Here is a 27797-nt window from a genome sequence, read left to right on the forward strand (position 1 = left end):
TTCGCAGTAGTTAGTCCGTAAGACCGTAAGTTTTGAAGGAAATTGTCACTTTACATTTTACCTTGACCAAAAATTACCGAATTTACTGTCGTTATCCGAAGAAAATACCGTAATATTCAACAGAGGAAGTGGTCTGATGAAAGTATGAAGTAAAGCCGTTAAACTCCTCCATGGTTCAGACTGTTCATGTATGGAACTAAAGGAATATTAAAGAGCCAGTATACTGTGGCCCATAGTCCAGTGGTGAGATTATTATGATATTGGATATTATACTTATAGTTCTAGTCTGGGAATAATACAAACCCCAACAGAGGTGTCATGAGAAAGAGAGGAAAGTGCTGATCATAAATCCTTGGTTCAAACTCTATAGATTTATAGGTTCATGATAGCTCCTATTTTCTCATGGTGATCATTTTCTAGTGACGTAAAAGTTAAATACTTGTGGTCCACTTTTCTGAAAGTTTTTGCAATGGAGTCCCCTCCCTGTAACCAGCCACACAGCATCTTGATTGCATTTAAACTATGTTTCATAAATCCCCCTCGACCCTTCTATCCCAGACGCTCCTAGAGAGCTCTTCATGTAAGAAGTTATCTGTCAAATTAGAAACCACACATAAATAATGCTCTGCATATTTTACAGTAAAAGTAAACCTAAGTCTTTGAATGGAGAGTCCAGTTTCTGAGACCAATAAATGAGCAAGTGTAAGCTTAAAAAAACCCTAATTTTTGATGTAATTAGGTTTTATAGTTTACAATGCACTGACCAGCTTCTAGTCTACACTACAGTACGGTATTATACATATCTGATTATTTAACCCATCCAGATTAGACGTATCCAGTGTAGATTTTCTCAATGAAAAGAGCACATACAGTCATATTTACTGCATTGGAATTTATTTGAGGAATAATTGTGTATGTGTTGAAATATGAATATTCATTGGAAATTCATATTTTTGATGTTAGTTTCTTTAATGCTTTACTAATTGTTGTGAGTCACTGAGGTCTGTTCATAATCTGAGCAGTTTTCATCACAGCTTCTTCTCTCGGTAGGCCTGTCATAATTTTTACATATCTGGCGCATCATAAACTGCAATTATTTTTGCATGATTTTGAGGACTGCATCAGTATACATGGATAAAAACAGCTGGATGAAACTAACTACACAAGTTTGAACCCAGTTTCAGTGCTGGGACATCTCACTTCTACCTCTGACATTTTCATGTTGTCAGACAGATTTTCAGACACATTTGAAATCTTTAGGTTGTAGATTTGTTTTTATTGTAAGACAACATATTATATAGAGTATTTTCTAAGTACTGTTTGTAATGTCTAGGAACTGAAATGCTCTGGCGTTGCTAGCCTGCTGCTGTTAAAATGGGCACTGCTGAAATCCACGAACATGATTAATTATGACAACAATGAATTTTTGTCATCATCTCTGAACCCTTGGTATTGGAGAAAGCATGAGAGGGAGTCTAGTGAAAGGAGAGAGAGAGCAGTGGGCTAATTATCAGCTCCCATTAAAAAAAAGAGTTAACTGCCTTGGCTTCTTCTTGTCTGTATGAACTCCTCATTTAAGACCCAAGATCCATAATTAGGGGTTTTCCTTGTGGCTTGTTTCTGGAAAATGCCTTGTTCACCTAGCACTTCCTCTGCTGGTAGAGCTGCACCGTGGTGTTTTCATATGCAGCTAAACTGAAGAAGCAACAATGGAAAAGGCTGAGCAAAAAATTACAGAGGGAGGCTGCAGAGGAGCTTTGGTGGATGATTCAAGCATTCCAGTGATTGTGTTTAATCAAGTAACTAAACAGATTCTGACAGAAAGACTTCAGAATTACTGAGGGTTTTCTGTAGTTCTCCATTCATTCTTGACAGACAGCATTGGAGTATCTTTCTGTCATTACCACAGGGTCACTGTCCCTGGACAACAGATGTTACAGTAACTAATGAGTAGCCGGCTCACTTTATGAGGTTAAAGTTGAACCCTTCAGCTCTTTTGCGACTTGTTCAGCCCCTTCATTCAGCCACACCCCTTTCTGAAGCACAAAGGGTCAACTTTAATCTCTTTAAAGGTTCTTTGTGTAGGTGTACATGTGCATTCACCGGTATGTGTGAGTGTGTGTTATGAAGGTACATGTGCAGAAACTCTAATGTTAAATAACCTTGACCACCTGCTCTGTCAGTTTTTAGGTAGATACAAAAAAAGCCCCCCCCCAAAAAGAATGAAACGTACTGTCATGTCATAACTGACAGCATGGTATCCGAAGGGGGTCATTTTCATTTTTTTCAAACATGTCCATCTTGGCTACCTGCCAATTTAGCTGTCCTTTTCCCTCCATTTCCACACACTTTGCCCTGTATTTAAGAAGGGAGATGTCCAACTCACCTCTGACTGCACGTGAAAGCAGTAATTACATGTTCTGACATGGACATCCGTAATCAAGTAAAAGTTTCCCAAGCTCTTTGGGAAAGGAAATAAATGTGTAACTAAAGCTAATAATCCAAAAGGACATTTGAGGAGTATTTCCATAGACTATATTGTGATATATAGATCAGAATCAGTATCAGGGCTTACTGAACTTCAGCTGAAGCTCTAAATCATTTGACCCATTAATTAGCTTGTGAGTAAAATGACATCAGTGATGAAGTACACTCATTGATCACACCGTAAAATAATTTTAAGTATATGGATCTCAGACTTTTTACTTTGGCTGTGGATAAATTAGTGTTTAAGATGTACTTCTGTTCATGCAGGTACAGAATCATGTTGTATACTTTAACTTGTAATTTTTTTGGTTTTTTTTTTTGTATTTGGTGCTAATCCTTCGGGGTTTCTATATTTAATTGGGTTAATATCGGCTGTGCAAGGTCATTACATTAATACTCATTTAGATAAATATCTTTGTACATCTTTGGATAATTATACACTGAAAAACTGTTACAGACTGTGCTCTTCGGGTACTATTTTTATTTGCTTTAATAGCATGTTATTACCTTGCTGGTGGCCAGGCAAACCATGCTTCGCCGAGGCGAGTTAATCCACGTGTGGTCCCACTGACTCAGAAAGACCCCCATTGAGGACACACAGGGTTTTCTTACAAAATGAATGTTGTAAAACAATGAGGCACATTAATGTAACTGATACATACAAGAAACCTGAAACTATTCTGAACACAATGGAATGGGCTCATCTTTGACTGTCTGCTGGTCTTCAGGGCTCATTAAGGGCATGAGTGGGACGGTCCGACAGATCACCGTGGCCACTGATCCAGGCACCCCCTACTTCCTGCGAGTGGACTGGGCTGTAGACCTGGGGGCTGGGTTCACCCTCGCTCTGACTGATGGTAGCTCTGCGTGGATTGGAGAAGGTAAAGACCTCATATGTAAACAGGTATTAGACTTCCACCTATACATTCATGATGACATTGTGGTGTTGTACCCAAGCCATTTAGGCCCCATGTAAGCCACACTAATAGGAAATCAATGTGGAGGGCGTCGGAAATAACCAGTAACGTTCACAGATGTGTTAGATGCAGCTGCTCCCCAACGGGCTTCTTCTCTGTTGTTTATGCTTTAGCTTTCCATTTTTTTCCACATAGATATGGCAATAAACATTGGTGCCGACTATGTGAGGCATTATGTTGAATAAAATTCTTGCAACAGTTTCTGTGCACTGAACCCCTTCACAGACAAGAACCCAGATGGCACCTGAACCCTCTAAAACCATGAGTGTCAAACTCATTTTAGTTCAGGGGCCACATACAGCCTAATATGATTTCAATTTAAAAAGTAAAATTACATTATGAACATGTTTACCCCACAAACTATTCTTAAAAAATGTGAATAACATAAACAACCTGACATTTCTTAAGAAAAATAAGTGCAATTTTAAAGGGGACATGTTTTGCTAAACCCACTTTTATTAGTCTTTGGTACATTTATTTATGTATTTGGACCCGAATAGTTCAAAAAGTTTGAATTTGAACCCTCCAGGAGCTGCAAAGCTATCTCTATATTCATTCTGGCAAAAATTTGAATGGATTTCTACAACCCATTTTAATTTCTTCTTAATTTTTTATGTCTTTAACTAGTTACGTCATGACATTTGCACATGTAAGGTCAAGACTAACGACAAACATTTCTCCAAGTATGCCATAATTGTTTGTCAGCAGCAGTGGTTGTAGTAAAAACTGAAAATATGTCCAAACTTTGAGCTGATTACCTAAAATGTTCAGTTGTTGGTTGTATTAATGAACACAAGTGACTGAATTTGGAGGGGGTGGGGTGTAAAGTGGCTCATTTGCTTTTAAAGGGCCAGCACTCAAAATGACCTTTCTGGTATGATTGCTGAAATAGGGTTGAAGATGGACCTGTGGAGTTGAATTAATGAAGAATTCAGACCCAAGCATAGTATTTACAGTTAATGTATACCACAAGGAAATGATTAAAAAAACATAATTCCATTTAAAAAAGCAAAATATCACTCCTTTAACAATCTTATGTCTCCGCTTTTCACATACACGTACTTTACACCTAACAGATCACAGTGGATCTACAAACGCACAAAAACATTTAGTAACAGACAGAATATTGTTAAAATTGCACTTATGTTTTTTACTACATTTCAGGTTGTTCATATTTGCTCAGGTTATTCACATTTTTTGTGAAAGAATAGCCCATAAATGTAAACATTTTCATGTAATTTTACTTTTTTACACTAAAACCAGGAAGAAAATTTGGAGTTGTCATTATTTGTAGATTATTATGATAGTATTTTATTGCTCTGACCCACTTGAGATTGAACTTGGCTGTGTGTGACCCCTGAACTAAAATGACACATTTCATTGTTAATATCTCCATTGTAAATTTTGCTTTTCACATTTTTCCTCCCTGGGCCAGATTGGACCCTTAGGTGGGCTGATTTTGGCCCACAGGCCATATGTTTGACATCCCTGTGGTTTAAACTGTCATTTTACATAAGAGTCATTCTTTTCAGCCTCAGAAAAGACCCTTTTTCACCATATGGTTTTTCATTATGCTGTATGTGAGTCTTAAGTGTGCAGGCACCTGGCTGATCCCAACCTCATAACGTTGTAACTTGGTTCTGTAGAAGGAGGGACAGCAGTGACCTTGTTTTTAACGTCTCTCCTCACTGCTGTGCTGCAGCTTACAGGTGTATTAGATAGATTAAACTCACAAGGCTTGTCTTTGTATGTGCGAGTGTGTGCATCTGTGGTCACATTAGCACATGAGCACGTTTTCTCTGGGAGGACACCTGGAACATAACAGGTCCTTAGTTTTCTATTGGTGTCCATCTGCAGAGTTGACAGGCAGACATGGGGTTGTGACAGCTATGTACAGGCTTCTGGATTGTCAGTGTTTCTGTGTTTGATGTGTTAATTGGGACCCTAAGCCCTGTGTGAGCAGCTGTGCAACAGCTGAGGACATTCCCTTTGGTTTCTCTGCAAGTGTCTCTTCTAATGTGCTTTCACATGCACTCATGCATTTCCACCAAATGTATGTTTATAATTTGGCTCCACAATGTGCCCTCACCTCATTGCCCCTTTTCCAGTCGTTTCACCTGTACAATTTTATAAACATTCCCCCAAAAATGACAACAATGCTTTTGAGTGAAAATTGAAAGTTCTGTCATTGTCTTTTTGTTCAGTTTCAGAGGATGATGTGACAAGGGAAGCCAACGACATGGGCGTCACCAGAGAAAGATATGTTAAAGATCTTGTGCAGGCCCTAACAGGAGGTGAAGAAGGAAGAGGAGCAGGTGACAGGGAGGTGTTTACATTCCACCTCACTCCTGATCATCTCTCATATCAAAAAATCTGCAACAACATCTCGGTGAGCAACGTTTAGTGTCTTTTTTTAAAATACTATGAAATTAGGTTATTTAAATATCAAAGTATATGAAATGATTAGGCTCAAAAGGCCTTTTACAGTTATTTTGATGTTTAATTGCATATAGTTCCACATATGTGATAGGTTTTCACTGTCAGTTTACTTTGAGAGGGTAATGATGTTGGCCACTTCATCAGCAGTCAGCTCTTTCCTTCTCCAACCTGTCATCATTAAATCAGCTTTTATCCACTGATTATACATAAATATAAACATTACATAAATATATAGCTAATGTGATAAAATGTAACAAATCTAATTTTGTGTTGTCTTTGCAGTCACTTTTGACCAGGTGGAATGATTTCACACTGAGTCCCAGTTACACTTTATCTATCAATAATGAATCATTGTCAATCATTTCATCAGAAGAGGTAAAAATTCTTCATTCCTATTTATTTATTTATTTATTTATTTATTTATTTATTCATATGAAGCCAGATACTGGATTAAATATTTTGTCACTTAAATTGCTTACCTTGTTTACAAATGGCAGAGAGCTGGAGTGAATGAATAAATAATTTAATTTTTGGTGGCAAACACATGCAGAATACAGATTATTTCAACAGATATCTTTCTTACAGTCATTAACTGAAAAAAGGCCTAAGCGAAAGTCATATTTTTGCTCATTTTATTTCCATCCCTTGAGGTACCCAGAATAGCAAGAATCCAAATTCTATTAATATATATTTCTCAATTATATTACATCCAAATCATTTCATATTAGAATCCTCAATTATAACAGAGTGACACAATTTTAACTCTTCATTGAGTTCATTCCATAGTTTGACTCCAAATCAACAAACACATCTAGATCTTACAATGGTTCTCACATGTTTTCAGAAAAACCACCGTCTTAAATGATAATTCTCTTTTCAAAATTTTACCTGTGAATACAAACAGGAATGTTTTCGTTCTGAAATTGAAAATGTATTTGCAGTTTTTTAAAAAAAATATCTTGAAATTTCAGGGTGCAGGATCCTATAAAAAATGATTAGTAGATTCAGAATAACCATTTTTATTTATTATTCTAATTGTTTTCAAGTTTAATTATAGGGTCATTGTTTGTTTGATGCGTACACAGTATAACTGTGATTTTGCAGTTTTGTTGTATTTTCTGAAACACATTTTTCTTGCATTATAATAGTGATACAGTCTATCATACATAATTGGCATCACACACAATAGCTTTAAATGTCTTTTTTTTGATTGATCAGTTCTTAATCGTGTAGATCTATCAGTAGTTCAGTGCATTCCACAGCCTCTTGTCACTGTACCCTGGGGATGAATGCATCTAATGGCATGCAACAAAATAGAAAGGAAGTCTTATTTTTTACAGAGGGCTGTTTAAAAGATAAGGTTTATTGTCCCCCCACATTACTGCAGAATTAGAAAGGCTTGGTTGCCTTTAGGCTACTATGAAAAAGTCTCAGATAGGAATCACTTATATTGTTACCAGTAATTCAATAGAAGTGGTATGATAGTGGTGTAATGGCCACAGCTTGTAAATGTTGAAAGAAAACAGATTTGTTGATAGCAGGTTCAATTGGACTGTAGCAACTACCTTCCATTAATGTAAACAATTAGTTCACAGAATGAAAGCAAATTCCCTATAAAATTTCTGACTAAGGGTGAAAATGTCCAAACAGTCACATGTTGTACGCTGTGCTAAATAGAGAGTTACTCAGTGAATGACAGCTTTGATATAGTGCAGGTCATGGAGTTTTCAGCAGATTCTGGAGTTGTTCTTTCGAAGTAGGAGAGGATGCTGCTGCCTCCAGGGACCAGGTCACTCAGAGCCCTGGGACGGCTGTCAATGTGGAGGGGGCCAGAAGGACAAGGCCAGGGGGTTAGGAACACTGTAGAGACCGTAAAACTCTGATTTATGGGCAGGACTGTCCTTATTTAACAGTGTTGAGGAACAGTTGATTGGAGCTTTTCTTTTTTTTTTTTACCCCTTTCTTTCTCTTATCTCCCACTGGTCGTCTTTGTTTCAGTGATTGTAGGTCGTATATCTGCACAAGTGCGCCTGTGCACGCATGTGTCCGAGTCCGGACATGTTCACATTTACTGTAAGCTTTAGAGGAGGTTCAGGCTTTGGTCTTTGAGTGTTTTATGTAATGGTTATTTGTACATTATGTGAAGGGGAGACATGTAATTATACCCTGTGTTTCATGAACCCATAAAGACCCAAACATCCACTGGTGACCATAAGTATCTACTGAATATATAATACCTGCTGATCCACTAATCCTATCAATGCATGTAAATAATTGGTGTAAAATGCAGTTTGTCATCTTTTCATGGTCAGCAGATATGACCCATTTGGACGTTCATAAGCTCTGTAGTGAACCTGAAAACACCGTCATCTTCTACAACATTCATTCACCAGTAAATGGAGTTTGATGAATTTTCTTCAGTTTTCTGTTTCTTTAATTTAATAACTTTTGATTTGCTGTGAGTTTTCATGAACATCTAAATGAAATATAGGGAAATACAGAATCATGAAACACGGGACATGATGTTAAACTGTCCATTTTGCCAGTAGATGATATGCACATGAGCTTTGCCTTGATGTTAAGAGGGGGATGGGAGCTGTATCTCAGATATGGGAAGGATGTAAATTTCGGGACACATCATCAGTCGTGTACCTTTGAGTCATAGAATGTTTCGGCCTTTTAACACTAGACACCCTCATCAAAGGTGTCCAGCTACAGGGTGATCAAGCCTGAGCTTGTGTCCCAGGCCCAGTTGAGAGAAATACCTGGATGTTTGAATGGGACTATGGGTCCTGGGACTATGCAAGGCTGGGGCGTCCTCTTCCTTGAGTCAAGCCTCAAGCTGACTGCATACCTTGTTTACCCTCTTCCTGGGGGGTTCTGACATGGGTTCTCAAGTTGGGGATGGGGTAGGGGGATTAATGGATGGGTCACATTGATGTTCTTTGAGCCCAGCAAGGGTTCTTCTGCTTGACCATATCCATTGGCTGCTTCTTTCGGCTGCTTCAGAGACTGATCTAAATCTAAATTAGATATAGGGAGATACATGATTTACAGTGAAAAATGCAAAATACAGAGGGTAATATTATAATAAATGACTTTGGAAAGGTTGACTAGAGAGAAAACTTCATTCGGCAATGGCCAAAAAAGTAGCACTGGGTCTTTATGGGTTAATTATATTAACATAAATAATGGCCTAACTTTAACTAGTTCTCTTAGTTGTTTCTCTGAAATTTCTAGATTTCAGCGTTTTGATAGAAACTTATTGTGCTGTATGTTAAAACTATACTTAACACACTTCATGAAATTACTGTCCCAGCAAGTAAACCATGACCAAAAAACCAACAACCACCGTCGTAATTATGACTATTCTATTTGGAGTTTTACTTATGGCATGAAATGGATGGTCTCATTAATGCACAGTAGGTGGGCTTTTTTCCCCATTGAATTAAAAATTATCTTCAAAAGAGGCAACCTGCACCACATGAGATCACAAAATGATTGACAGTGTCCCAGATTTGTCCATTTCAGAGTCTGCATGTCTAAAAACAGATTCCATGCCCCCATCATGACTCACTATGGATATTACAGAGTACTTTATACCTGAGAACAGCGTTTCCTAAGCACTTTACAGACAACAGACCATTACAACCCACTTAGTAAATCTAGAAATAATTATAAGGATTGATTTTGTGCACTGTAACACTTCATATTTCATAATATGTCCATGCTTATAATATTGTCTTCAACATTATTTTACGGTATAAATTTGATAAATCACATTGTATTATTGAAAACATACAGATATTTTAATTCCCAATAATTTCATTGATGCAACAGTCTCTCATTTTTTCCCTCTCATCAGTAAAACAATAAGAATTACAACTATTAGAATGGTGCAAATATTCAGTTCTATCACAGTTATATATATATATATATATATATATATATATATATATATATATTTTTTTTTTTTTTTTTTTTTTTTTTTTTTTTTTAAACTAGAATGAGGTTTTTCATGTTTCTTCTAGTAAAAGCGCTTCTCAGTTTGGACGACAGACTCAAGTCAAAAAGGACAAAAAGGCTGCAGTACACTGACAGTTCAATCCAACCAGACTTTCCTTAACATCTGACACTGCTGCATCTTTCTTAGAAGAGCTGTAGTTTGTTTGCACCATTAAAATATATCAAACCTGTCAGTGTGCTCCAGGCCTTTTCTACTTTTTCGCCTCACATATTTTTTCTTAGCTTGAAGTGTAGCTTTATTAGACAAATAAAATCTCCCATGACCTGCCCGTGGGTCCTGACCTAGTGTTTAAGAGTGGATACTTCAGAGTGATGATACAGTAATCATCACTCTGTGTACCATGTGTGTGGCTGATGTAAATTTAAGAATCCATAAAGTACAAAGTACCACTTTTGTTTAACACCTGCTTCTTTTCTTCTCTCCCTCTCCCTCGTTGGCTTTTTCTGAGTACGTCAGAGGTTAAAAAGTGGAGCATATTTTCCCACCCAGATAATTTGAGGGTACAGAAATCTGCAAAAGTGAGTCAAGTTTCCTTTGGGAATAGATGAAAGGAAGGCAGAGACAAAACAGGTGGCAAACTTAACCTGACATTAACAATTTATGAATATGACCCTGGAAGTTGTAATGATGAATGTAATTTGGTTGTTCACTGTAAAACTGCTACTAAGCAGGTGCTTTACATTACTAAGCCCCACATTATCTCCTCCTTAATGCCTCTTTAAGTACCAATCTGTCATTGGTTGTACCAACATACATATAGCAATACACACTCATGCTAAAAGAGCATTAAAATGCAGCAAGATGGTCACGAACATTTTATCAGAAAACCAGTGACTCTTAGTTCATTTGGCAGAATTGTAATGTAGCCACTTTAAATATCACTTCTGCAGCTTTCCAGTCCTTCTAGACTAGAAATCCAATCTTTGACAGTTGTGGTAATTGAAGCGACAGGATTATGGACGAGTCTGGGTGGGTTAATGTGACACTAATTGTTTAATGTGTTTTTTGTCAAACACATATCATATGGTTCACTGTACATTCCAGCTACACTGTGTGATATGACGCCAAGCACACATTTCACTGAAGCAGGGTTATTTTCTTTTTTTCTGATTTAACCATATGGAAGTGCGAAGCATTTCTGGCACCAGGTCATCTGAGGTATAAAGTCCAGAATGCGCTTCCCCTCAGTTGTTAGTTTCATCAGTTTTACACTGTTTGACATGACTTGTACATGACATTCAGTACTGAGCAAAAGTCTGAGGCCACCGTTAACTCTGTTGTTAAAGAAGCCTCACAAACAATTAAAAACATCTGACATGTGTGAAATGGAACCGGGTATAAAACATCAGAAAATGAATGTGATAAATCTCATATTGTCTGAACAAAAGGTTAAAGGCAAGACAAGCTAATTCCAAAGAGAGGCCAGAGTAAATACTACCAGTCTAGTTAATAGAAGATGTTTTTTCCCTTAAACTCTAGTTTTTACTGCTGTACATACTTCCCATATATCCAGATTGGATCTTAATACAGACACTGAGAAATGCATATATGTAGTCATTAAAACTTTACTAAACCAACAAACCTAATGTTGGTCTAGGACTTTGACACACTGTTTGTAGTAGGTGTGCATATATAAGTTAAAACTGTTTGACTGGTCTTATAGTTTGCTTATTCAGGTGTATAAGGTTTTTGCTCCTTTTTTAGTCTCTGGTAACACTGTGGTATGATTGGACACCTATTGAGACCATTTAAAGTCTTCCTCAGTGGCTCGTTTCCACCACCGTGCTCCAAATCATTGTGGTTTTTTCGCTACAATTCACTGAAGTCTGACTATTCCGTCCCAGTATACGGTACTGTAGTTTTCCTAGTGTTTATGGGAACATTTGTGTTATCAGGATGGAGTAGCTGTGGTCGCCCCTCACTTCCTGCTCTTTATCTGGCCTCACGCCTCTGCATGGTGAACAAGCGATGGGACAAGCTGATGTCTACTGTGCCCGCACTTCCCATACTGAACACCCCTGTCCACCCTTAAACAGTCTGTCTTTGTAGCTGTGCACACAGTGACCACCCACTCACTTATTTCCCTGCACACGATTTTAAAATTGACATAAAAAGTACAGTCGCTGACATGGTGATATCTATTTATCATGTGTTAAATTTTCCCAGTTTTGCACAACATGTATTTTACAAATAAGATAAATGCTTAGTATTTATACAACAATACTAGCAACTTTTTTTGAAACATGGAAAATATTGTTTTCTGGTGTTCATGTCCGTAGCAGAGTTTTGGACAGTGTGATAAGGGGAGCTTTGTGTCCTCCGTGCCCACTGTGTGTTATGGTGTTCTTTTCACTACGCCTGTGTTCTTTTGGATTTGTCCTCCATACCTACGTCCCCCCCTTCTCCATGGGATTGACCTTAAGGTCTGAATAGCTGTCTGGAGAGTCACAAAAACAAGCAAACAAGACCCCACACACCAACAGACCCCACACACAAAACAATGTTATATTATCACACAAAGTTTCCTGGAAACAACATTTTCCATCCATCAGCACATCTTGTTAAATCTCCTATTTGGATTCTTTGTCTTGTTTTCTGTGTTGCTTTCTTAGGTGTGGATGATGTGGTATTTAAAGTATGGTGAGTTTTATCCTAAAAAGTACATTTATCAGAAATGTAGAAAGCATCTCATCTGATATTAGACCCTCTTCTCTCATGCATTATTAAATAATAAACCTAACATGTATAGAAGCATACATGTAAAACTGTTGGAGGCGAACATACCAGTATACACTGTTGCCCATAAAGTTGGAATAATATAATTTTCAGAGACTTTCCTCTTTTTATTCCCATTTAATACATCAATAATCACGTTTTATGTTTATGTTTATGCATTTGGCAGATGCTTTTTTCCAAAGCAACTTACAGGGGAAAACCAATCAGATCACTCAATCAATCAAATTTTATTTATTTAGCGCCAGATCACAAAAAAGTTATCTCATGACACTTTATATATAGAGTTGGTCAAAACCAGACTCTTAGCCAATTTACAGAAACCCAACAGAATCCAGTTTTACCAGGTACATTGTTTACAAACTGAGTCTCGTACTTTATCTGTCATGAATAAATTGCATCGTCACAATCATTTCATGAGAACAAATATTTTATTCCAACTTCATGCAAGAGCGTGTGATGATTAATTGAATTTACTTATGCACTAGTTAAACAAAGCAGTAGAAGAATGTGGCTGTGGGTCTAGAATTAGAGACAAGCATCAGTCTGACCTCCCACACTTCGGCAGAGGCTGGCAGCCGAGCGCTGACTGACCTTTTAGCTTTATCTCTGTCTCAGGAGGCAAACAGAAAGTCAAGAGAATATAAATAAATCAAACAGATTTTACTCATTTTCTCTGTTTTAACCAGGACTTTAATCACTTCGATTAAAACAAATCATTACCATTCATCCCTGCTATGTACAGTTTCTAAAATGAATGTGTGCCTTCTTACATTGTATTTCTGTTTTTTGTCAGTGCAGCACAGTAAGTCAAAGGTAAATGATTGGAGGCGGAAAATTTAGGAAAATTGAGATGTTAGGTGCATCTAAAAAAAACCTAAAAGCAGAGACAGTCCGACACTGCTTTTGGTATGAGAAGGAGAAGTAAACATTTGCTAAGTGCTGTTTCCAGTGTTAATCCAGTGAATAAGGGTTTAAATCTCTTTATGTGGAGTCTTGAATTTCTAAAAGAGCACTGATAACACTGGTTGTATAACCCCAAAACGGCAGGTCTGGTCAGGAGGGTTAAACTGTGTTAAAGGGTAAAGGTTTGACAAGAAAAGTCCTGGTCATTGTGGTGTGAAACTATGACTTCCACAGCAAAGCATTCTTTGAACTGTGGAAATATTAGTTTGCTCAGCGTGTCCGTGACCCATACCTTTACATTTTCTTTTCTCACGTGGCTGATTTATTGCCGGGACAATGACTATCCTGCTGGAAGCTCATCGGGGAGGTTCAGACACAGGTATCAGGAGGTAGAGGAGTGGTTTGGAGACAAGACAAATGCATCTTTACTGAGGTCATACCAACAAAATGAGCAAAGTAAAGATCCAAACCTTTACAATTGTCAGTCCCAGCAAGCAATGCAGCTCTGGAGGGTGTTGTGATCTGAAACGTGGATACAATCGCATGTGTCGTATCATATCACATCAGTTGTTTACTGATAGACCATCTTGCACAAATACTGAATTAAAGCTTTGTCAACTTGTCTATGAGTTATGAAGCTCCGTGTCGACCAAATGCCTCGAAATCCCTCGAAGGAGCCTGCAATGGATCACCATGACATCCTTATTTTGCTCTAGATTTTTACTAGTTCTTAGGAGCCTCATCTTCCTCAGATCCTGGGTGGTCTCCTCTGCGTCCTGAACCCATTAGATTGACTTTTGTTAAATTACTGATTTCCTTGTTGTAATCTCAGCTGTCCTTAGGATGTACTGGCACAGAATAAGTATTTAACTGTGCACTTACAAAGGACCAAAGAAACCTGAGAAGTTTTAGCAGATTTATCAATTATTCTGGATACATGATACAGAAGAGTGAAATTAGTTTTCAGTGTTCAATGTCCCTGTGTTTTTTTTTTTTTTCTTTATCTCATGCATCTCATCAAATGATGTTGTATGACTTACCTTTCATAAATTGTGAAGGACAGTAATGGATTCAAAGAGTCAAGGTGATAAAATGCTGCACACAACGGAGTAGATAATGAAGACGTGTACAGACGATCCAAATGGATAGAAAAAACACTGGTGAACAATAAAGTTGTTTCCGGAAGCAAAATATGTCCCCTAAATCAGATGTGCTGATTCTAAACTTAAAATGAGAATTTAGGATTTGGAATTATGCAATTATGTAGCCATTAGCAGGATATCACACCAGTAAATTAAGTTGGTTTTCAATATCTGAAAGGGAAATCTATTGGAGTCCAAAGTGATATAAAGGTGATAAAACTTAAAAAGTTTGGGATTCATTTGTGGAAGTGGTGCAGAATCTAGACAGATGATAGAACCCCAGATTATGTAACCTTTACTTAACCAGGTAAATTAGCTGAGAACTGATTTTCATTTTCAATAACGACCTGGACATATAAAGACAAACAACCAATTACCAATGGGCAATTTAGATCAACCAATTAACCTAGTTGAGGACATGATAAAAGTAGATGGACGGATTAGTTGCAGGATGTCACTCAAATTTAAATTCTTCCACTCACACCAGGTTTTTTTTTCTCTAGCAGTTTGGGTGATGGAAGTGATGAGCATAGGGAAATATTTCATCCAGATAATTCTGAAATGGAATTAAAGTGTCAGAGACATTTTGGAACAATTTAGAGCCAAGATGAAGGATTCAAGATTACGCTTCATTTGGCTTCATTTACATATATATAAATATATAAATATATAAATATATAAATATATATATATATATATATATATATATATATATATATATATATATTTTTTTTTTTTTTTTTTTTAAAGCAAATTCTATCAATTTAACACAGATTATTCTTAGATTACAATGGTGTTGATGCAAGATTGGAAAACGAGTGATATTTTGTTTCACATAACTCAAAATCAAAAAGCCATTCTGGTTTCAGATTTTGAAATCAATATTCTTTTTTTGTTTTATTTATAATAATAATAATAATAATAATAATAATAATAATAATAATAATAATAATAGTAATAATAATAATAATAATAATAATAATAATAATAATAATAATAACTAGAAAAGCAGTGCAGACCTCCACCAAGGCAGATCAGTGGGTCCCCATGCCCGCCACCCCCCCCCACCCCACCCCCAATCACCACCAAAACTTAATCATTTGTTCCTTGTGTCAGTATCAACATTTCCTGAAATTTTCATCCAAATCCGTCCGTAACTTTTTGAGTTATCTTGCACACAGACAGACAGACAAACAGACAAACCAACACTGGCAAAAACATAACCTCCTTGGTGGAGGTAATAATAATAATAATAATAATAATAATAATAATAATAATACTAATAATAATAATAATAATAATAATAATAATGATAGTATTCTTAAATCAGCAAAGCTAAGATGATTCTCCTCCAGTAGTGCACATTTTTTTGTCCAGTGAAATACAGTTCGTGAAAGTAGAGTAAATATTTCTCTTGGTTGAATTAAATGCTGTCACTTAAAAATGTCTGTCAAAGTCTGCACAATAAGACAAAAGGTGAAGGAGCGACAGATAAAAGATGACACTAAATGAATGAGAGTCACTCATAATAGATGATAGATTGATGTAGACAGGCAGGTGAAGGCAGTGTGACTGTGGGAGCAGCATGAATGTCCACTTATAGTAACATGTTCAAGTAAAGCAGTGGAGGAGAAAACAGCTGTGTGGCCTGTCAGGACACCATCAGCTTTGGCAAAAAATGGCAGGTATTTTATGAGAGCTTTTGAAGATGTGGGTTCATTACAGTGGGTCTGCGACCTCTATGCAGCCCAGTGAAGATTTAGCACCTTATCACCTTCTGGTTTCCCAGTGCGTGAGTCTAAGAGAGACAGGTGAGGAGGGCAGGCTGGACCGGCACATCCACGGCAGCAACAAAACAAATACTGTGCAGCTATTTGGTGTGAAGGTTTTCCAACTCAGACTGTGTTACTGTGCCTTTTTCTGCAAAATGCTGAACAAACATAGTAGAAGATACAGTACACACAGGCTTGGAGTGTACATGTATTTCATTTTAAGGGCTCAAATTAAAATAAAATATCACACTTTAACAGAATACTGGAGAGTTTTTGCATTTTTCTGTAGCCCACTATGGCTTTCTGCCACAATATGAACCAAATGAGGAATGTTTTATTACATCTGAAGCTTGTCTGTGATTCAGAGGAGCCACTGAGAAGAACTAGAGGAGAGGAAACTTGCATGATTCACAGGTGACCAGTGAATTCATCCTGTATCTCTCCCAGACAGAGGAACACACCTCATCATTCTAAAAAGTCTCCCACTTCAAAGAAAACATGATGTAATGTTTATTGCACCTTCATATTGCAGAGCTTCTTGGGATGACAGTGAAGTGCAAATGCTTACTCATTTATCACCGTTCGCAGGTTTTGCCCATATCAGGATGGTTGCGTTCATTTCTCATTTACCACTCTGCAGGTATTCCCGGCTATTTTGAGGTCTCCTAAGTTGAGCATGCTCAGTTGTACAAGTGGAAGCATCCGCAGATTATGTTCATATGCACCAGCTCTGTCTTGCATCTCAGAGAGTTTATTTATTGCATTACAGCCAAATGAGCCGAAATCAGGGGGAATAATACAAGATGAAAATGTACTTCTCCATTCTCAGTCCAAATCCAAATTCTAAATATAGATATAGACACCATGATTGTGTTTCGCAGCACTGCAGAAAACAGAAGACTTTTCCAAGTGTCATTGAGCCACAGACTACAGCAGTACAATCACGTCTGAGAAAATCTGAACAGCATTTGGTAATTACAGCTGTCAATCTCTTGTTAAACCCCCTCCCTGTCTGAAAACACCTGTGATTAGGCGATGTCTGTGTCACTGTTTAGATTTAGCTGAAAACAGAGTCCATAGAAGTGGGGAGGCTTCTTGTTTGCCGTCAGACCACTTGAATTCAAATATACTCAAATAGTTATGTAATTTTTGCCGAATGATGCCAAAAATTACCTGAATATCCTGAAAAAAATAGGAGAATTTGTTAATGCTCACATCCTTCGGCAGCTCTTTCTTCTCAGGCTAAATCATAAGGCCAAATATAAATGAAGATGCCTTGATGTTGCTTCATGCTGTTATGGGAAAGTAAAACCAGTTTCCAATGTTCTGTGTCAAGACAGAGTAGAAACATAAAATTACGTCCAGGTCACGTCTGGCTGAAACTGACCAGCCGGTGGTAATTGCAGCTGTCAATCATGTACTTAACCCCTGCTACCTGTCTGAAAAGCTGCATCACAGACAATATTTTCTACAGTCTGAAAACGCAGTCATCACATAAATAACTGAATAATGTACTGAAACTTAATTATTTTTTCTTTAATTTACTTTTTATTTTTGTTTTTAAGAAAAATACAACACACATACATACAATAATAGAGCAAACAGACAGCAGGGGGGGAGTCCAACATTCAAGTAGCATTTAGTCCATACTTACATCAATATGCTCATATACCCATATTCATTTTTCTTGATGGTAAAGTTTGAGGGTATGCCCCCTGTAGGGGCCTGTTGAAATTATACAAAGTCCAGCCTTACAGTTAAAACATAAGTGAGCCATTTTGACCAATTTTCAGCCAAAATATCAGTTTTACATCTCAGTTTATATGTGATTCTCTCCATAACATATATATTGTACACTACATCAGTCCAGTCATTTATAGTAGGTAGGTCTCTTTTCAGCCATTTTCTGGTTAGGGCCTTCTTACTTGCTATTAAGAGTGATCTTAATAAACATTTATCTCTTTTTGTACACTTGAGTTCTTCTAAATCACTGAGGTACGTGGTTTTAAATTCAAAACAAATTTTACGCTTAAGATCTGCCTCCATGAGGCCATGGACACATCTCTAAAATGGAACCACAGAGGGACAATCCCAGGGGATGTGAAAGTGGTTCTGAAATGTAATTTTATATGGATTTTTTGCCCACTGAGTTCAAACAAAAACCTGTACTATGTAAATGCTAATTGTCTCAAATCAGAAACTGTTGCGTTTATCAAGCCTCATTTGATTTTTCTTTTCATTTCCTGTCTCGGTTGCCTCCTCCTTTCAGGTGCACTTGGGTTCGGTGCAGCTTCAGCCAGCTCCAGACCCCCTGGACCTGAACCGGGAGATGATTGGCCAGTCCCTGAAGCACAGCGCAGATCTAGAGTCAGAAAACTGCCAACTATTGGAGGAGAATCACAGACTGAAACAGGAACACCATCGAATACTTAGAGAGTAAGGATGAGAGGGAAAACAGTCCTCTATTATGTTGCATGAGAGAATATGTGATGAGAACAAATGTCATGTTCGAATGGAAAACATCCAAACACAATCTCATTTTTTTCTTTGGAGTTTCAGCTTTGTTATTTGTGTGTTGACGGACTTGTTTGCATGCGAGCGCTTTTTCCTTTTTATGTCTCGCTGCCATCTGTTTGTATGCACAACAATCACCCGGTATGACATCATCACCGATCGCCCATTTGAGGTTTCCTGGGCTCCACCCAGTGTTGCAAACTGACCTTGTGATTTCTGGGAATGAAGATCAAATAATTAACATGTATATCATTCAATTTAGATACCCCTGGTGCTTAACATTGTCTCAAAAGCTTGTTTTGGTGCGTTTGTTTATATGTTGGTTCATCCCCAGTAAATGGAAGAAATCCAGAGAAACAGAGGGTGACTTATGTTTGAGCAGGGTGGAGACAAATGAGCAAATTACTCTCAGAAGGCAAACACAGATCTGTAGGTTCTTATGTGTGTCCATGTAAAAGAGTTCAGTCAAATGTACATATCACACATGCCATATTTTTGATTTGTGTTTCCGCACATGCTGTTGTGTCAATGTGTTAATCTTCATCAGGCTGGAGCAGCGGGTTCAGGATAAGGAGGCGATGGAGAAGGAGTTGTACGCTCGTTTTGTCATGGTCATGAATGACAAAAAGGCCAAGATCAGAGCCCTGCAGGATGCCATCCGCAATCTTCAACAGGCTGATGATCAGGAGACAGATGTGCATATGACCCAAAGGTTAGCAGACGAAAATAGGCTTCTACTAATACTGTGATTCAAAGTGCATCTGTCTGCTCTTCCTGCTTTAAGACGCACCAAACATCCCACTCCTATATGTTTAATTCCTCATAAAACTCTATTATTAACTGAACAGCTTATGGGACATTATAATTGTGTTAAAACCACACAACCTTTATGCATTTTTGTACCAATCACTGGAACTGGAGGAAAAAAAATCATCAGAATAAACATTTTAAAATGTCATAAAATAATTTGTTTAATGGGAAACTCATGCAGTTTTGTCCCAAATAGGTCAGCACTGTACCGTCATATCTGCGTATGCCTTTGCCACACCTCCTGCGTTAGCATGACAAGGATGTTGGTTAATTTCTCCTTCTTACAAATCTGCTTTGTATCTTCCATTAATTCAGGCCTTAATGTTCAGCTGGAACATTTTACTCATAATCACTGCTCAAATGTCTGGCATTCTCATTGTCCCTGGCCTATAATATAAAATATTGAAGGATGATTACCGAAAAGCTTTGCTAGAATTGCCAAATAAGAAACTTCAACTAGTCTTTTGCTCTCCTGGCCCACTTGACTTTCTCTTCTTTTAAACTTGGTTCATTCTTTTAGTGAAAATGATGCAACTCAGGATGAAGATGGCAGTCAGGACAGACGAGAGGACGCCGTTCAGAGCCTCCATCCCTCTCAGGAACCGACTATTCTCATTACAGGTGTGTGAAAGCTGTTACTAAAACCCTTAACTAAACCATTCACCACCAGAACATGTGGGTATTACAAATAACAAACAAGAAAAAATGTCTTCTCCTTGCCTCAGTTAAAATATGATGCAATATAATACAATAACAATGATAATAACCAGAATCAAACCTATCCCTGCCCTTCAATTAGTCTTAGTCAAATAAATGCTGTACTTCAGGGAAAAGACCTAGTCTGACCAGTCCAGTTCATAACATGATGAGATACTGGCAGTAGTTGTACAGTTGTGTGTTTTGGAGTCAATACACATGTTTGTTTGAATCTCAATGCAATGTTAGCCTAAGTATCCCTGGGATTTGGGGAACAGGGTTTACAATCTAGTTCTATATATTCAACACTGAGCACTTGAGGATGGTTACAGAAATATTATTCAGAGAGTGTTTTCAGAGGAAACGTTTTTCTAGAAGTATTCTTTCACAACACACGGTCAACTCATCCATTATTTACTCCACTTGCACATACACCATATCTTGGTGGAGCAGGGTGTGGGAGCAATGAGCATGGCAAATCTTCGCCCAGTTCGGTCACACCTCGTGATGTCATAGGTCATGATGTGACTCAGTAATGATGCCGACTCTTAAGTGAAACTTTTAGCCTTCCTCAAACTGCTTTTATTGTCCAATAAAGTTGACAGTTGAGTGTAATTGATAATGTAAGCAGGGGGTTTAAGCAAAAACTTAAAAGCGCACACAAGCTGGGATTATACCCTCGGGTAGCTGGGTTCTGGGAAACGCTAGTCAATGAGTCATAACCCACCCGGGAAAGTCTGCAGTGATTGTTTCAACACGGCTGTCTATGAGGTGGTCTTCTCCCTTCCTGCATCATGGAGAGCAATCGTGATGTCACAAATCCTGAGTCATACCCCCCTTTACTACAGCGCTGCAATCTGCCGGGATAACCCACTGATTGTTTTGTCAATGGTTGTGTTTGTGCTCAGAGCCAAGCACCAGCACCCCAAGAGGAAAACTCAGTTGGAAAGCAGTGATGTGACTTCAGCAGGTTGTGTTATTTGGTTCCCATTTTCATACTAGTTCTCAGCAGCGCACACGCATATACACCCTCTCACTCTCATCCTGTCTCTAGTGAAGATGGATGAAGTGTGGAGATTACTCAGTATGGATCTTGGCTAAAACCCTTTTTTTGTTTGCAGTCCAGAAGGTTTTACAAAGCTTTCCTGTGTTTTGTATGTCACTGAAAAATCACCTGGAACATACTGTATCTCTTATCGCTGTGTCTTGATAAATCTACCAAATCAGATTTTTTATTTTTTTTTATTATATTCCAAGCTTTTTGCATGTTTACATTATGGGTGTGTTCTCACAGTTTGTGTATGTGTGGTGTGGTGTGTGTGTGTGTGTGTGTGTGTGTGTGTGTGTGTGTGTGTGTGTAGTATTTACACAGATTCAGCTGTCCAACAAATCAGTCTCGGGCGTTTCCGTCTTGGCCATAAACACTGTGGTGGAAACAAGTCATATATTCATGTCAGTGGTTGTTATATTATGCTAATGGATGGCTAATGTATTGTTACTCATTGTTTATGTTGCAACATATTCGTCTGGTATCCATAGCAACTAATGAAATTGTGACCACCTTCATGAAAATCTGAAATATAGAAGTAGTATGTAGTATGTAACGTTGGTGAATTTGAGGCCCCCACCCCTTTAACTCCTCCACAGTTTGACCCAGATCACAAACTGTGTGTGTAATAGCAGATTTATGTATGAACTCAGTGGGCAGCTGAATTCTCTTGACCTCAGTTTACCTTTGTGCCTCAGGCTGTGTTTTCATATCGCTGAATCCTGATAAGGGAGTAATGACAGACGGGGATCTTTGTCTTGTCCCCTCCAGGTTTAGAATTTGATAGTGAGAATCTAACAATGGGGTGACCACAGTTAAAAGAAAGTGACCACAGAGAGAATGTGTGACTGTGTGATCAGAGAAACAGAAGAATAAGGCGGAAAAAGTAGAAAAAGACAGTGGAGATTCTGCGCCTTATACAGTCAGATTTACTGCAATACCACATTCAATAGATTCTTCATTTACATCACTGGAAATGTTTACAGTAGCATGTATTCAACCCCTACTTTATAGCTGCGACCTCTTTATCAGTCTTGTTATCTAAGTCAATCAAGTGATCTCTGAATGTGAATAGGCTAGCGGCGGAGTTAAAGGGCAAACAGGTGTGTTTGTATCTGTCTAAATATAAATGATTGTATCCAAGATCAGGTGTGTGTGTGGAATGCCAGATCTGTGTCCCTGATAAAAGCTGAAGAGCGTCAGAGGTGAAGGTGCTGTGGGTTCACAAAGGTTATCTGAAGCACTATTACCTTAAACGGCTCTAAAAGTGTCACAAATGACGTTGATAGACAGTCGGTGTAACTGAGGAAGGCAGAGAACTAGAGTTCCGGAAATGAAACCACTTGTAGTCCCAGAAATGTTGGACAAGAGATATCAGCATCTAAGGATTTAGAAAGATTGTAGAACATTTGTCATTTTATAAAAAGGTTTTGATGTTTTATCCATTGTAGAAAACAATTTATTCAGGGTTCATTTGCAAAGGTTCACAGTAGATTTTCTTTTTACTTTAGGATGATGTTAAATATTTTGTTCTGATTGATAAAAAAGTAGTGCAAGTATGATATTGGTACATGCAAATACAGAACCCAAAGTAACCTTTTCATACATATGCTCTTTTGTTCTTGTACTAAGACATTTTTTCCTATAATTAGATTTCATCTCACTATATATCACATTATATTGTGACATATTGTATATACACAGGGTGTCCCAAAAAATTTGACAAAAATTTATCACCTAATTTCTTTAAAATTTGTTTGCTCTTTTTGCTCAAAAAAGTGTAATCATTTTTATTGTTCTGCTTTCAGGAATAGACATGCCGTTTACTGCAACAGAAAGGGCATTCTTTGTATTGAAATATGCCCAAACTCAGCCCAATGTGAATGCGCAACGCGAATTTGTTAGAAAATTTCATAAACAAGTGCCAACAGGAAAGCAGATTTGGACGTGGCATAAGAAGTTTCAAGAGGAAGGCTGTTTGTGTCAGAAAAAAGCATCTGGGTTAGGGTTAGGGTCACAAGTGGTGCAGATATTAAACATTTGTAATAACTTTGGAACATTATAAAATTACCATCCCCCAGAATTTTTTGTTCGAAATTTGTAGAATAAAACATTTTATGTCCAAAATAAATCCTATTAAGTATCATTTCTCCTGACAATGTAGTCACATATGGACATCTCAAATGATGTCAGTTTTTTTGGGACACCCTGTTTATTTTTTTCATGCATCTTAAACATGGATGCTATTCTAATTTCATTGTACATGTACAGTGACAGTAAAGACATTGATTCATCATACAATCTTTACATCACAATATATTAAATCATAAACCCCTGTATTATGGTATGTGTCATATCACCTAATTTTTGCCATTACATAGCCCTACAGGTGCCTGCATTACACAGAAATAGTATATTTGTCTGAGCTTTCTTGGTTTTTACACATCTCTCTCTGTATGTATGTACTCAGGTCGTGATCTGGTGTGTCATGGTGTCTCTCTGGACCACAGTTTTTCTGATGAGGAAAACGAGCAACCAAGACGGAAGCATCGATTGCTTCAAGCTTCGAGCCCAGAAGATTCTGAGCTGAATTAAAATCACAGGTAACCAGAGCAACCAAAGCATCAACTTATTTAATATCATAGTTTAGCTGTTGCTCCAAGACATTTTATGGAACCCCGTCTCAACAGTTTAGATCATTTAAGTCAAGACAAACCCACATTATATATTGCAGATTTCCAATTAGCTCTTAAGGTAGTGTCAACATGACACACAATCCTTTTAGTGTTCTTTAGTTACAGGATAAACTGTTCCATGTGGCCTAAAGCAGAGTGAAATAATGTCAAACTTAGTGTTTTATTGCCATGTGAAAAGGGCATCTTTTCTCTAAAATCTCCAAAAAATGGCTTTTTAGTCACTGCATTGAGACAAACTTCTGACAAACCACCAAAGTCACAGATGTGTGGTGCCCTACTTAAAATCTACCCCTATCCTTCCCTTTTCTCCTATTAACAAATGTTGAATCATCAAAACCCACAAAATGCGTACGCTTTAAAAAAAAACACTCACTTCCCAGAATTCAAGACTCTCAGTTCTGGCTCCGGCACAAATGTGCACAGAGAATTTTTGCTTTTTTCTTAATTTGTGGGATGAATTAAATCCTGGGGACATATTTGAGATATCTGTAAAAAAAAAAAAAAAAAAAAAAAAAATTGCTTCCCAAAAGAACAACAATCTTGCTTCATATTCATTCGATGGTGTTCAGGCCAGTTTGTTTTGGATTTTGACTTTAAGATGCATTTCATGGGTGTGAACATATTTATAAAATTCAGGATTAAGAGCTGGGCTCACAAATGAGTCTGAACAGATTTATCTCTGTTATGTTAATACTTGGTCTCTTCTGTTTAAATATGTGTCCAGCTGGTAACATACACTGGATGAAGGTCATTTCACATCCAACTGATTTTCTTTCACTGACGTTAATAACCAGTCTTCTTACTATAAGAGTCAATAAATAGATATATAAGTAATTGAATAAATCAGCAAAAACAATGTTATTATTCTTGGCAGTTCATTACCTTCATTACGTTGCCAATAATCACAGATACTTTTATGTTCTTATTGTATTGCCCCTACTTTCAATCCATTAAGCTCATAATTTCCTCACTTGGCTTAAATTTCAGTGTTTGCTGGCAAATTAACAACTCTGAAAATTACTACAGTGTGTAGTGTTTCTTGGTTCCAGTAAATCTGACAGCCAATGCCCATGAGCCCCAGTAAAAACACAAACCTTTTCAAGCTTTGTTCACTAAGCATCACTTTGTGCAACTATACTGACTGCTTTCCAAACTTATACATCAAAGCCGAAGTGTGCTTCATATTAATACAAAGTATACTTTACCCTGAGCTTTCAGTATCCAATGCGCAAAACACTCCATTTTCCACCATCTTTGCTTATCTTTCTTTCTTGTTTCCTCCCTTTTCCTCAACAAATAGAGACAGAAGGGGCTCATCATGAACAAGTCTTAGGCTTTGTGATAAACAACTGTACATGATCCCTATCCTAAGAGTGTCCTTCACCTTGTTCAACCCTCACGTTGACATACACACAACCAAAACAAAGACACCCAGACAACAGTAATCATGGAGGTGTCCCCAAATATGATGCCAGATTTTGTCCCAGATTGTGAAAGCAGTTAGCAGAAATCCAAAGCACATTAATACCATCTGGTTTTCTTTAACTGTGACAATTACCTGCCACAGCTTTCTTCAGAGAATTATGATTTTTCTCTCATCACAAATAAAAAAAAAACAATGATTAATGACAGAATCTTTTGCTGAGTGGTCCAAAGTGCGTGCTCCAGTGAGTGCTGCTGAGAGGACCTGGATGAAATGCGGTCACATGATAACAAGACACTCAACGCCCTCCGGTGCTTCCTCTGGTGTCGCCGCTAATGACTTAGAGAACATGGTAGAGAATCTGAAAGGGAAGTATGGAAGCAATTTCTTGAGTCTGACTTCGCCCTGGGTTTGAAATTGGCCGCGAAGCCCCTGAGTTTTGGATCAGCTCGAGACCGAAGGAAGAGAAACAACTACTGAGGGACGACGGGCTACACCCAGAAAACAGGGTGTCACCACCAAGGAACCGAAGCTGCTTTGTTGCTGCTTATTCATCATGTCTTGCTGATGTTTTTCTCCCTCTTTTCATTTTGAAAATAAACTACACACCGTCTCTTTCATTTCCACTTTCTAAACTAGTATTTTGCCAACGATAATTTCACCTCCCCCTTTTTTCTTGTTTTCATCTGCCCTTTTATTCTGTAGATGTTCTGTGGCCCAAACTACCTGAGGGGTGTTTTGCAGAGGGTTAATAGGGTTGTGTTAATTCTCACTGTCTACATCTCTTCACCTCTTCCTTTACCTCTACCACCAACTTTAGGTCCCGAGGTCATCACAGTGTGTGTCCACTCTGACTGTAATGAACTTGTGGAGACCCACTGGAATAAACTGTGGCTCTCTATTTGACCATTCCCCCTTTGACTTCTGCATCTTCCTGCTGACTTTTATGGTTCTGATGATACCTACATGTCTGCTGAAGACGACGGGTGACCGCTGAGATAATCCCGCAACACGCGCTTAGTGCTTTTGTAATCCCCACAGGAATGTCACACTCTCTTCTACGCATTCGATTATGAGACATTTTCCACAAGATCGTCTGTCTGTTGTAATGTGCAACAGACGATAAAGTGTGAAACGTCAATCAATAGTTTAATGTTTCCTTTTTTGTTATATATTTCTGATTTGTGTTTGTGATTTTTACATGACAAACATTCACATTCCCACGGATGTAAAATATGCAAAAGTCACTCCAGTCTAACTCTAATAAAGATTTTATGTTGTCCCATTTGCCCTCTTAGTATTCTCTAAATCACAGACCATTGTCTGAGATATTATGTAAAATAATCCTGAGGGCGGCTTAGAATATTTTATCTATGACAGTTCTGTTCTACATAATAGTGTGTGTGTGTAGAATTATGTAATTTAGAGTGTAAATCTACATAAGGATGATGTGTAGATTCAAGCCAGGGTCGACAAACTCAGTTTTTCCCAGAATGAACCTGTTTAGTGTTGGTTTTATTATGAGTTTTTATTTACAAAAGTTAATCACTTTACTTTCCGCACTCTGTTTTATCTGTTTAATTCTTATTTGTCATGATTTGGAGGTTGTTCTTCTGATTTTCTTAATGCTGGAATGAAACATGAAGTTACAACCCCGTGACCTTCGGACAAAGCTAAGTCTAGCTCAACATGTAGATGAAAGGGTTAACATTATTTGTGGGAGTGATGATGGCTGCGCTAGCCTGAAATTAAACACTCAGTCACTTGCTTATCATCGTCATTCACTTACTGTGTGCACCTGTAGGATTCCCATCGTCCCGGAAAATCACAGCAGTCTTCCTGTTTCCCGCCTTAGAGTGGCGGTGAAACAGAGTCGCCTTTGTGTTTTGTAATCTCTCACTGCTCATTGATTTATTCTGTATTGTCTGAGACAACTTACAGAAGCTGTTTAAGTACTGGGAAAACTTATTTGCTGAATTTGATCATCAAATACTGAGTAATGGTAATAGTCTCTCGGATCATTTGGTTCGTGCTTCTATTCCTCTGCTATGTGAATAAACCATGTTTGGATTTGCTAAATTACTTGTAATTATGATCAGCAGCACAATAAAATATCTGTTTAAACTA

General features: G+C 37.8%; 1 protein-coding gene across 3 annotated transcripts; it reads left to right on the forward strand.

Moving 5' to 3' along the window:
• LOC115426053 (DNA repair protein XRCC4-like) lies at window positions 1-27797 on the forward strand. 3 transcript variants are annotated; one of them, XM_030143994.1, is made up of 9 exons: window positions 1-25; window positions 3208-3368; window positions 5669-5853; window positions 6186-6278; window positions 18753-18919; window positions 19545-19709; window positions 20328-20428; window positions 24022-24154; window positions 26491-27797. In XM_030143994.1, the coding sequence occupies exons 2-8, from the start codon at window positions 3230-3232 to the stop codon at window positions 24144-24146; spliced, it is 975 nt and encodes a 324-aa protein (XP_029999854.1). In that variant the 5' UTR covers window positions 1-25; window positions 3208-3229; the 3' UTR covers window positions 24147-24154; window positions 26491-27797. The 3 variants fall into 3 exon arrangements, with proteins under 3 accessions (XP_029999854.1, XP_029999856.1, XP_029999855.1); XM_030143995.1 differs by having other exon boundaries at window positions 3-25; window positions 3216-3368; window positions 24022-27797; XM_030143996.1 differs by lacking the exon at window positions 6186-6278 and having other exon boundaries at window positions 24022-27797.

The sequence above is a fragment of the Sphaeramia orbicularis genome, chromosome 9 (assembly GCF_902148855.1).
Source record: "Sphaeramia orbicularis chromosome 9, fSphaOr1.1, whole genome shotgun sequence".
Lineage (NCBI taxonomy): Eukaryota > Metazoa > Chordata > Actinopteri > Kurtiformes > Apogonidae > Sphaeramia > Sphaeramia orbicularis.

Coding starts and splice junctions, on each gene's coding strand:
- LOC115426053 (XM_030143994.1), top strand. CDS start 3,230: ATGAGTGGGACGGTCCGACAGATCACCGTGGCCACTGATCCAGGCACC. Junction 6,279..18,752: donor CAATCATTTCATCAGAAGAG/GTAAAAATTCTT, acceptor TCCTCCTTTCAG/GTGCACTTGGGTTCGGTGCA. Junction 20,429..24,021: donor ACCGACTATTCTCATTACAG/GTGTGTGAAAGC, acceptor GTATGTACTCAG/GTCGTGATCTGGTGTGTCAT.